The sequence below is a fragment of the Oncorhynchus kisutch genome, linkage group LG23 (assembly GCF_002021735.2).
Source record: "Oncorhynchus kisutch isolate 150728-3 linkage group LG23, Okis_V2, whole genome shotgun sequence".
Taxonomy (NCBI): domain Eukaryota; kingdom Metazoa; phylum Chordata; class Actinopteri; order Salmoniformes; family Salmonidae; genus Oncorhynchus; species Oncorhynchus kisutch.
In genome coordinates, this window is record NC_034196.2 from 3,124,035 (window position 1) to 3,136,658 (window position 12,624).

General features: G+C 44.7%; 2 protein-coding genes across 4 annotated transcripts in view; both read left to right on the forward strand.

Moving 5' to 3' along the window:
- The first annotated feature begins 346 nt into the window (after positions 1-346).
- On the forward strand, positions 347-1,718 carry LOC109868438 (nucleoredoxin-like protein 2). The gene is made up of 2 exons (XM_020458007.2): positions 347-898; positions 1,262-1,718. Exons 1-2 carry the CDS (start codon positions 597-599, stop codon positions 1,431-1,433), a joined length of 474 nt encoding a protein of 157 aa, XP_020313596.1. The 5' UTR covers positions 347-596; the 3' UTR covers positions 1,434-1,718.
- Positions 1,719-6,586: 4,868 nt separating this feature from the next.
- Positions 6,587-12,624, forward strand: part of LOC109868588 (chondroitin sulfate N-acetylgalactosaminyltransferase 1) — a 36,723-nt gene continuing 30,685 nt past the window's right edge. For all 3 annotated transcript variants that reach the window (XM_020458258.2, XM_020458257.2, XM_020458259.2), the window contains exon 1: positions 6,587-6,987. The gene's annotated coding sequence lies outside the window, so the exon portion shown is untranslated. The remainder of the gene's footprint in view (positions 6,988-12,624) is intronic.

Sequence of the window (12,624 nt, forward strand, 5' to 3'; positions counted from 1 at the left end):
TATTTGAATGTAGAGGTATACACACATTTAAAAACATATACTTTTATATATAATTATTATGTAAGTATCCATATAACATTTGAACAAATTAAAACTTTATGTGAAGTTGTATGTTGGTCTCTCTCTTCGTGGTTTCTCTCCTTTTAGGGATGACAGACGTTATTTATTTTAAAGAAGTTTACTACCGTCATACTCTAGGCAGACTTGATAGTCTGTAATAATCATGAGGCTATTTGTATTGTGTTAATATTACAGATTGTACCTTTAAATAGTTCTGTAGAGGGCGGAGGACACTGATTGGCCTCACGAGATGTCAATCAAATTGACTGTTGTTTTTTTTAAGCCAACCAACATCAGCATGCGCCACACAGCAGTGAGTACAGTTTGTTATGACCAGGTTATAACAGGGAGTAAAGTGATTCAAATAGTGATTGAACACTGAAAACTATGCCCGTGTTGTACTTGGACGAGTGATTAAGCGTCGTGCTTCAAAGTAACGGTTCACGGCGATTAAAGCTGCAACGGTGACCGTCCTGAACTGGTTTTGGCTACAGTTGCCTAGTTCGTTACTGTTGCGCGTGTTCACTGACCCGACCATGGTGGAGGTATTTGTTGGGAAAACTCTCCTCAATAAAGAAGGGGATCTTATAGACCCAGAAGAAGCTCTCAGGAATAAAGTAGTGGGAATATATTTTTCTGCCGGATGGTGCCCGCCTTGTCGAGATTTCACCCCTATTCTATGCGATTTTTACACGGAACTTGTCGAGGAGAGCGAACCACCTGCACAGCTAGAAATCGTTTTCATATCTTCTGACAAGTCGAGTGATGATATGGTGGAGTATTATCATGACATGCACGGAGATTGGCTGGCCCTGCCTTGGACGGATCAATACAAACAGTAAATTATTATGACTGTCTCATCTTTCATGTAGCCTATTCCCATTCGAGTTATTGGAAAGGGATAGTATTGATAACCATGGTTGAACTGGTTTTTAGGCCTATATACAAACCTCCACTGTCTAGCCATAGTACAGCGATTGTAAGCAACAGGCTTTGTAAGAGGTTTATGGGTCACCCTTTGGAGGGATTAGGTTTAAAAATAGGGCAATGTCTCTACCTGCCTGATGAGACAAGTGATTGGAGCTCAGCAAGGCTAGCCTACTGTATTCCTCTGCTAGATTGGGACCTGTATTTTGTATGGTATAATCCATAGAGTTATAAAGTCATGATTATGCCCTGTGCTCTTCCACTTGCCCTCCAGTGATTTAAAGAAGAGATTCAATATCACAGCGGTCCCTAAGCTGGTGATTGTGAAGGAGAATGGAGACGTGATCACAGACAAGGGAAGGAAACAGATCCGGGACCAGGGACTAGCCTGCTTCAGGAGCTGGTTGGAGGTGGCCGAAGTGTTCCAGAACTTTAAAGCTTTATAGACATTCTAGAGTACATAGTTATACATTCTAGAGCACCTTCCTTCTTCTGACTTATAAAAACAATTATTTTTGAACAATAGTGGCAATACTAAACTTCTGCACTACAACAAAATAGGGCTTTTTTTTCTTAAATAGGCTTTTATAATACCAGTTTACAATAGAAACAATTAACAGACATGAGTGGCTTATATTTTCAGAATACATATTTTGAGGTGTTCGGCTATTTTTATATTTTGTTTTATATGACTTAAAATGCACAATAATTAAATCCTTTGCTGTCTGTTTACAGTGTAGTTATTGTTGACTGTGGAGACTTGTGTTGTTGTGTTATGCATGGAACATTCATGTCACTATCATTCCCCAGTGTGCCATTAGTATGCTTCTAGGAAAGCCCATAGGATAGTATTTCCACCTTGGCTAATACACCTGAGTGTCACTCCTCATTGCCTTTGCACCTCTTTGCATTTAAGCATCATTTTGTTTTACTTGTTAATTGGCAAGCTCCTCAACTTTGATTATGATAGTCTAGTCACTCAGCACACATCCCAGTCTCTGTAGATTTGATTGTTTTTAAGGTTGCCTAAGGGCCTTCTTGTAATCATGCAAAGCAGGCTCCAGAGATTCTATCATGACAAATCATGTTGATGTACGTGAATTGAAAAATGTCCTCTTGATGACTGTAAACAAACAGGGTAATGCTAATATCTTTGCACTTTATTTCAGGGATTTTATGGCAAGTTCACTTAATAACCTCAAGATGTCACCATAGACTCACCTATGAGAGTACATCCTTAGCTATAGATTGTTTGAAGCAGCACTACCTCTCATTGCCTCCTAGGTTGTATGTTTTTCAACCTTATTTTGGGAGAACATTTATTGGAAACAATGCCCTTTTAAAATAACATTTTAAGAGAGTTTCTATTGCAGTATGTCAAACAGGGGAAACTATAGTTTGAAGGGGATTTGACCAAATGTTAAGCTGAATTTGACTCTTTGAAGTAAATGAGGCTTTAGCCCTTGCTAAGTAAGCTCCTCCCCTCCGATTACATTATGGTCTGACTGAAATACTGCCTATATAGTGCTTAGTGGGCCATTCGGTCTTCTAATGTAATAATGGGGAATTATGTTGATCTGTGGAAGAAACGTGCCGTCCTTACTCAACTGAAGTGCCTTTAGGTCATCGTCTTGACCATGAAAATGTCTATTTGGGCTTTGATGAAAGTTTTGTTCATTTGTCAAGGTGGGCAACAGGTGATCAGAGCGACCTTTCAACCTTGTTCACCGGTCTGACAGCTGCTCTATGTAATTGTAGCGAGCTGCCGCCAATTTAGTCATTAAAGAGGCTTGAACTAGTGAGCGTATGATTACGGGGCTAGCTCAAACCTGTGCCATATAGGTCAAGACCTCTCGGCAGAGGCCATAGTTTGCTCATGTAGGCTTCCGCGAAGCTATAGTCTTACCAGGTATGAGGCAAAGAGTCCCTCCGATGCTAGACAAAACTGACAATATACGATATTGGTTAGCTCTTCTTGATGGGACCATAATATATCACTTTGCCCAGAGATCAAACTAAAACCCCTTCGGCTGTTTGACCAGTTTACACTGCTTGAATGCAGAGTATGCGCAGACCGGCTGGCTGGAGTGTTTACGGACGTATTCAATCTCTCTCTGTCCCAGTCTGCTGTCCCCACTTGCTTCAAGATGTCAACCATTATTCCTGTACCCAAGAAAGCAAAGGTAACTGAGCTAAATGGCTATTGCCCTGTAGCACTCACTTCTGTCATCATGAAGTGGTTTGAGAGGCTTTCTTTTGCTTCTTAATGTGTTTTATTTAACCTTTACTTAAGTAGGCAAGTCAGTTAAGAACAAATTCTTACTGACAATGAGAGGCTAGTTAAGGATCATATCACCTCTAACTTGACACCCTAGACCCCCCCCCCCCCCCCCCCCAATAGATCCACAGACAACGTAATCGCAGTCACATTGTCCATTGCCCGATCCCATCTGGACCAGAGGAATCTATGTAAGTATGCTCTTCATTGACTATAGCTCAACATTCAACACCATAGTACCCTCTAAGCTCCTCCTGAACGCGGCCCTCTGAAACTGGGTCCTGGACTTTCTGGCGGGCCGCCCCCAGGTGGTGAAAGTAAGAAAAAACACCTCCATTTCGCTGATCCTCAACACGGGCCCCTAAGGGTGCGTGCTCAGCCCCCTCCTGTACTACCTGTTCACCCATGACTGCGTGGCCACGCATACCTTCAACTCAATCATGACGTTTGCAGATGACACAACATAAGTAGGCCTGATTACCAAAAATGACGAGACAGCCTACAGGGAGGAGGTGAGGACCCTGGGAGAGTGGTGCCACGAAAATAACCTCTAACTCAACATCAACAAAACAAAGGAGCTGATCGTGAACTTCAGGAAACAGCAGAGGGAGCACGCACCTATCCACATTGACGGGACCGCAGTGAAGAAAGTGGAAAGCTTCAAGTTCCTCGGCATACATATCACTGACGATCTGAAATGTTCCACCCACACAGACAGTGTGGTGAAGAATGCGTGACAGCGCCTCTTCAACCTCAGGAGGCTGAAGAAATTTGGCTTGCCCCCAAAAGCCTCACAGATTTTTATATATGCACAATTGAGAGCATCCTATCGGGCTGGATCACCACCTGGTATGGCAACTGCACCGCCCGCAACTGCAGGGTTCTCCAAAGGGTGGTGCAGTCTGCCCAACGCATCACCGGGGACAAACTACCTGCCCTCCATGACACCTACAGCCCCAATGTCACAGGAAGGCCAAAAAGATCATCATGGACATCAACCACCCGAGCCACAGCCTGTTCACCACGCTATCATCCAGAAGGCGAGGTCAGTACAGATGCATCAAAGCTGGGACCGAGAGACTGAAAAACAGCTTCTATCTCAAGGCCATCCGACTGTTAAATAGCCACCGCTAGCCGGCTTCCACCCAGCTTCCACACTGTTACGCAACCCTGCACCGGCTGCTGCCCTATATACATAGACTTACTGCTTTACTCATCTCATATGTATATACTGTATTCTATTTTACTGTATTTTAGCCAGTGTCACTCCGACATTGCTCAATCTAATATTATATATTTCTTAATTTCATTATTTTACTTTTAGATTTGTGTGTATTGTTGTGAATCATTTTATATACTACTGCACTATTGGATCTAGGAACACAAGCATTTCGCTACACCCACAATAACATCTGCTAAATTATGTGTATGTGACCAATAACATTTGATTTGATTTGCTTGAGTCAGACTTCCCAAATATCCAAATGAACTGTCTGACCGCATCCACTGCTCTGAGACCGGTTCTCAGTGTGCTTCGAGACACAGCCAGTGGGATTGTGTGAGTCGTGAGTGCAGCCCTGATGAATAAACCACTATTTTGTAGCACCGGATGTGGTTTTCATACCGCTGCTCAGCTCTTCTTCTAAACCACATTGTCAACAGAACAGAGTTGCAACAGGAGGACCTCAGTACATCCTTTCCTTAACTGACAAGAGACTCATATTACCGAAAATAATGGACCTGATGTTGGGAGCAAAAAGTATTAGGCTTTTATCCATCAAATTGATCTTGATTTATTTCCACATGCATGTTAGCCAAGAACAGTTGGCCTACGTTTGATATTTCACCACCACAGTTTTACTTGTTCATACTAGATCAAAGGACAGAATCGAGTGTGGAGCGCTTTATAGCATGCTTGTGTGTCAGGGGCGTATCTCAACTCTCATCTCCCCGATTTCTTCACATGGGATTGTCATGTCTATTTCAGGGCCAGACCAAATAAAATACAGCACAAGTTACGCAACTCAAATTGTGCATAGACAAATCCAGATCCACATGTCTAATGCATTTAGAGATTCAATCAAATAAGACTACTTTCATGCTGGTCTGTGTATGAACAACCTGGTCTCATAGAATTTCGTATTATTCTGTAAGTATATCCGATATACTCAATTTAGTATGATATGTTACGTTTTGTGTGGTTGGCCTATGTTTTAATTTGTGGATGTCTTTCACCCATTTCCATGCAACACAGTCTCACAATCAATTTGTGCATTTCAGCAAATTTTGTGCGTTTTTGTGCGTTTTTCTGGCTTAATTCGTGAGAAAAGACACAAATTTAACCAGTAGGCTACACACAAGCCTTTTCAACAACCATATAGACGCGATAGTTTATATTTAATTTTTGTTCTTAAACTCGATGTAGGATCAGGCAAAATCCCTTGAGTTGCGCACCTTATGCAGGTTTGGTCCTCGGTTGGTTGCCATGTGTCCATAACGAGTGGTGTGGTCATGATGTCTAGGTCCGCTTGTCAACGGATGTGGAAAGCATAGTGCAACCTAGGAGTTTGGTTTCTAGTTTTGAGTCGGTTGATCCACTTCCATCTCTGACACGTGGAAACCGGAGGGGGGAAGGGAGGGGGTGCACTCCACACATATGCGCGTAGGCTGGAGGGGTCCGGGCGCGGCCGGCCAAAGTTGTGGGCCCCATGGTTGCCCACTTGTAGTTTGACCCATTGGTTGGGTTAAAGAGTCGTCTGTCCGTAGGGTAGGGGTTAGGGTTAGGTCCAGTTGGAGTTAGGGTTAGGTATAGTTAGTAGAATGGTTAAGGTTAGGGTTAAGGTTAGGGTTAGGTATAGTTAGTAGAATGGTTAAGGTTAGGGTAAGGTATAGTCGTGTATATGGTTGTTGCAAAGGCTTGTGTGCCTACTGGTTAAATTCGTGTCTTTTCGCACAAATTAAGTAGCACATTAATTTGTGTATTTTCGAACGAATTGAACCACACAAAAATGCCCAAAAACGCACAAAATCTGCTGAAATACATTTTGTACATATATGAGCGAATTGGATGTGAGGCTGGGCTGTTCCATGATATGTTACAATTCATATTATATGTCACGAATTTGCAAAACGTACAATAGGGGAAGGGTTAGCTAACATACAAAATAGAGAAAAAGTACTAAGTAGTTGAAAAGTTGCTAATTTGTTAAAATGCTAAAGTTGTCTGCGATGACATTTGAACCCACAACCTTTGGGTTGCTAGACATTCAGGTTGTATGCCTACCCATCCACTCGGACCAACTAACCTACTTTAGCATTTGCTCTAACAATCTGTTTTATGTTACCATACCAAACTTACTTTATCACGCTAATTTTAGTGTACCGGATTTATGTTTACTATGTTAAGTCTAGTCTATGAGACCAGGCTGGTATGAAAGCCAGTAGTGTTTCTTATGCTAATGGCATGCTGAATCAGGTAACAACACATCCATTATGTGAGTTGGAGAGGAGAGGCGGAGGAATCACCGGGGCGGACTCGCGGATCCTGTTCCTGTCAGAGTATACATACATACACACACACACACACACACATACACACACTCTTTAGGCTCGTGTTCACGGACTCAGGAGCTCGAAGACCGGTCCAGGTTTGGGTACCGCACCGTGCGCTTCAGCGAACCCCTCCGCTGCGATTAAGAGAAATGGATGAATGAAATTGAAAGGTACGTAGAGATTACAAGGATTATTGTTAAATATTGTCTGTCTAAAGCGTGAGATTGCGATGCTGTGGGTAAGTAGGGTACACTTTGCCATTGGTTGGCTATTGTTTGAGAGTTGCGGTTGATGTGAGCACATGTTGCCATGTACACACAATTAACTGTTCACATTAGGACGTTTAGAGTCTCTTTACTTGAGTGTGAGATTTGGTGAGGAAATTGTTTCGATTTTAACTAGTCAGTTCAGCCATTTCAATTTGTAAAATTATTTGGCGTGTGTGTGTGTGTGTGTGTGTGTGTGTGTGTGTGTAAAGAGAGGAGACTTGAATAATGGTGCCTTATTCATTGGGACAGGATAGTGGGATGTTTTTTTTAAACGATGGGAGGGCAAGATAATATTGAGAAGAGAATGGACTAATAGAATATGGATAGCCTGGAGTGGAAATGGGATTGTGTCTAATGAGATGAAAGAGGGTAGTGTTGGAATGAGATGAGACAGTATCCTACTCTCACTTCTTCAGCAGTAAGCTATTGGGGATAGAATGGAAGGGGTTTAGTGAAGAGGAGCGGTGGTTCTCTCATGTTAATAGACATCATAATGACACATTCTCTTCAGTGGGAGAGACAGACAGACGGGCACTCTGAATTAGAGGCATTATGTTGCAACGCTCCTACCTTTTCGTGTGTGACTAGAAACGGTCAATGGTACCACAGGTTACCTATTAGTTCTCTCTTTCTCCATCCCGTTCTCTCTCTCTCCCTCTCTCTCTCTCTCTCTCACACACACACACACACACACACACACACACACACACACACACACACACACACACACACACACACACACACACCACACACATATGGGGAGAGAGTGATGAAGTGTAAATCAATAACTGAACAGGGAGAGGTCATGATTTCAATTAGTTTTGTGCGCAGTCATGCACCCACACACATTCAGTGCATTCGGAAAGTATTCAGACCCCTTCACTATTTCCACATTAGATTACGTTACAGCCTCATTCTAAAATAGATTTTTGTGTTCGTTTTCTCATCCTCTACACACAATACCCCATAATGACAGAGCGGAAAAAGGGTTTTAAAATTTGACAAATGTATAAAAACTTTTTTAAAATCACATTTACATAAGTGTTCAGACCTTTTACTCAGTACTTTGTTGATGCACCTTTGGCAGTGATTACAGCCTTGAGTCTTCTTGGGTATGACGCTAGAAGCTTGGCATGCCTGTATTTGGAGAGTTTCTCCCATTCTTCTCTGCAGATCCTCTCAAACTTTGTCAGGTTGGATGGGGAGCGTCGCTGCATAGCTATTTTCAGGTCTCTCCAGAGATATTTAAGTCCAGGCTCTGGCTGGGCCACTCAAGGACATTCAGAGACTTGTCCCAAAGCCACTCCTGCGTTGTCTTGGCTGTGTGCTTAGGGTCGTTGTCCTGTTGGAAGGTGAACCTTTGCCCCAGTCTGAGATCCGCTCTGGTGCAGGTTTTCATCAAGGATCTCTCTGTACTTTGCTCCGTTCATCTTTCCCTCAATCCTGACTATTCTCCCAGTCCCTGCCACTGAAAAACATCCCCACAGTATGATGCTGCCACCACCATGCTTCACTGTAGGGATGATGCCAGGTTTCTTCCAGACATGACGCTTGGCATTCAGGCCAAAGAGTTCAATCTTGGTTTCATCAGACCAGAGAATCTTGTTTCTCATGGTCTGAGACTCCTTTAGGTACCTTTTTAGCAAACTTCAAGCGGGTTGTCGTGTGCCTTTTACTGAGAAGTTGCTTCTGCCTGGCCGCTCTACCATAAAGGCCTAATTGGTGAGGTGCTGCAGAGATGGTTGTCCTTCTGGAAGGTTCTCCCATCTCCTCAGAGGAACTCTGCAGCTCTTTGAGAGTGACCATCAGGTTCTTGGTCACTTTCCTGACCAAGGCCCTTATCCCACGATTTCTCAGTTTGGCCAGGCGGCCAGCTCTAGGAAGAGTCTTGGTGATTCCAAACTTCTTCTATTTAACAATGTTGGAGGCCACTGTGTTCTTGGGGACCTTCAATGCTGCATAAATGTTTTGGTACCCTTCCCAAAATCTGTGCCCTGACACAATCTTGTTTCTGAGCTCTACACACAATTCCTTCGACCTCATGGCTTGGTTTTTGCTCTGACATGCACTGTCAACTGTGGGACCTTATATAGACAGGTGTGTGCCTTTCCAAATCATGTCCAATCACAGGTGGACTCCAATCAAGTTGTAGAAACATCTCAAGGATGATCAATGGGAACAGGATACGTCTGAGCTCAATTTCAAATGGTCTGAATACTTATCTAAATAAGGTATTTCAGTTTTTTATTTTTAATAAATTTACAAGCATTTCTAAAAAACAGATTTTCCTTTGTCTTTATGGGGTATTGTGTGTAGATTGTTGAGGGAGAAATTATAATTTTAGAATATGGCTGTAACATGACAGGCACTGTACATACACACTCATCCAGCCAGCCCACCCGCCTCTTGTCATGCTAAATTCTGATGACAATTGGGGAGATTAGCAGTAAAATATTAAAGTCGTGAGAGACTAAAGTGTCAGTATTTGGGTTGTTTCACCATAGATTAACCACGTCACAACATCAGATCTCCTATAGCCGCAATTCTGCTCTCTTACAATTCAACCTCTTGATTTTAGTCAGGAAAGTTGGGGTTAAATCCCTCACTGCTAAAATATTTGTCCATAAAAAATCCTGTTGTTTTCTAAACCATGAAAAACCCAACTGGGATTGATTGACATTAGTTTTTTATGATTTGATTTAGTCAAATATTTTAACTATGAGCACTGGCAGTCAAAAATCAGCCCCATTCTATTTTCCTTAGTTGTGTCAGACCCCACGCTGTAGCAGTGAAATGACTAGTAGTCACTTGCCAAACATACACTAAAAGTATATGGACACCCCTTAATAATTGTGGATTTGGCTATTTTAGCCAAACCTGTTGCTGACAGGTGTATAAAATCGAGCATACAGCCATGCAATCTCCATAGACAGACATGGGCAGTGAAATGGTCCGTACTGAAGACCTCAGTCACTTTCAACTTTCAATGTGGCACCGTCATCGGATGTTACCATTCCAACAAGTCAGTTTGACAGATTTCTGCCCTGCTATAGCAGCCCTGGTCAACTGCTGTTATTGTGAAGCCTCTGGACGTCAGCACAAAACTGTTCATCGGGAGCTTCGTGAATTGGTTTTCCATGGCCGATTAGCCGCACACAAGCCTAAGATCCCCATGCGCAATGCCAAGTGTCACGACTTCCACCAAAGGTGGCCCCCCTGCCTGTTCGGGAGGCGCTCGGCGGTCGTCGTCGCTGGTCTACTAGCTTCCACCAAAGGTGGCCCCCCTGCCTGTTCGGGAGGCGCTCGACGGTCGTCGTCGCTGGTCTACTAGCTTCCACCAAAGGTGGCCCCCCTGCCTGTTCGGGAGGCGCTCGGCGGTCGTCGTCGCTGGTCTACTAGCTTCCACCAAAGGTGGCCCCCCTGCCTGTTCGGGCGGCTCTCGGCGGTCGTCGTCGCTGGTCTACTAGCTTCCACCAAAGGTGGCCCCCCTGCCTGTTCGGGCGGCTCTCGGCGGTCGTCGTCGCTGGTCTACTAGCTTCCACCAAAGGTGGCCCCCCTGCCTGTTCGGGAGGCGCTCGGCGGTCGTCGTCGCTGGTCTACTAGCTTCCACCAAAGGTGGCCCCCCTGCCTGTTCAGGAGGCGCTCGGCGGTCGTCGTCGCTGGTCTACTAGCTTCCACCAAAGGTGGCCCCCCTGCCTGTTCGGGAGGCTCTCGGCGGTCGTCGTCGCTGGTCTACTAGCTTCCACCAAAGGTGGCCCCCCTGCCTGTTCGGGAGGCGCTCGGCGGTCGTCGTCGCTGGTCTACTAGCTTCCACCAAAGGTGGCCCCCCTGCCTGTTCAGGAGGCGCTCGGCGGTCGTCGTCGCTGGTCTACTAGCTTCCACCAAAGGTGGCCCCCCTGCCTGTTCAGGAGGCGCTCGGCGGTCGTCGTCGCTGGTCTACTAGCTTCCACCGATCCCCTTTTCTGTTTGTTATGTCTTATTGGTTGCACCCGTTTCTTGTTTGAGTTTGCTTTTGTGCGGGCTTGTTCTCTGTTAGTCTAGGTTGCTTGCGTGTTATGTTCACTGACTGTTTGGAGCTCAGCTTTGGGTTGGACATATTTGTTTTCGCCTGTTGGTTTTGGCGTTACTTTTGGATACCGTAATAAAGTTTGGTTTCCCCCATTATCCTCTGCTCTCTGCGCTTGACTCCACACCCACCACTCCTGGCTGTGTCAGCTGGAATAGCGTAAAGCTCATCACCATTGGACTCTGGAGCAGTGGAAATGTGTTCTCTGGAGTGATGAATCACGCTTCACCATCTGGCAGCCAACGGACGAATCTGGGTTTGGCGGATGCCAGGAGAATGCACGGTGGCAACTGTAAAGTTTTGGCGGAGGAGGAATAATGGTCTTGGGCTGTTTTTCATTGTTCGGGCTAGGCTCCTTAATTCGAGTGAAGGTAAAATCTTAAAGCTACAGCATACAATGACATTCTAGACAATTCTATGCTTCCAACCTTGTGTCACAGTTTGGGGAAGGCCCTTTCCTGTTTCAGCAGGGCAATGCCCCCCCCCCCGTGCACAAAGTGAAGTCCATACAGAAATGGTTTGTCGAGATTGGTCTGGAAGAACTCGACTGGCCTGCACAGAGCCCTGACCTCAACCCATTCGAACACTTTTGGAATGAATTGGAACTCTGACTGCGAGCCAAGCCTAATCACCCAACATCAATGCCCGACCTCGCTAATGTTCTTGTGGCTGAATGGAAGCAAGTCCCCGCAGCAATGTTCCAACATCTAGTGGAAAGCCTTCCCAGAAGTGTGGAGGCTGTTGTAGTAGCAAAGGGGGGACCAACTCTATATTAATGCCCATGATTTTGGAATGAGATGTTCAACGAGCCATGTAGTGTATGTTGTCCACTTAACTTTCTGTTTAGGAGGGTATGATTTACCTTAGTGAGATGCTTAATACAACAATACATTATATGTCTGCATCTGTATGTGAGTCCAATGTCCATCTGTTAGAGATGTTCTGTTGTTACTGTGTGAAATATTCACTAGTTTGTCCTCTACTGGCCTGCTGGTGGTGCTGATGTGACGTTTAGCTCATGTTACACAGATCAGGTGTCAGTCATCCTCTCTCTGAAGTACAGTCCATCTCTGAAGTACAGTCCATCTCTGAAGTACAGTCCATCTCTGAAGTAGAGTCCATCTCTGAAGTACAGTCCACTGATATACACTCAATCGCCAGTTTATTAGGTACACCACGCTGTTCAAGAATATAATTCACTCCTACAGACAGCAAGTCATGTAGCCATGGCTTGCTATATAAAGCGGGCAGGCAGGCATCGAGGAATTCAGTTACTGTTCGATGGAATGTTAGACTGGGCAAAATGAGTAATCTAAGCGACTTTGAGCGTGGTTCCAGTATCTCAGAAACGGCCGGCCTCCTGGGCGTTTCCCACACAACCGTGTCTAGGGTTTACTGAGATGGTGCGACAATCAAAGTCAGCGGCAGTCCTGTGGGCGAAAACAGCTTGCTACTGAAAGGTCGAAGGAGAA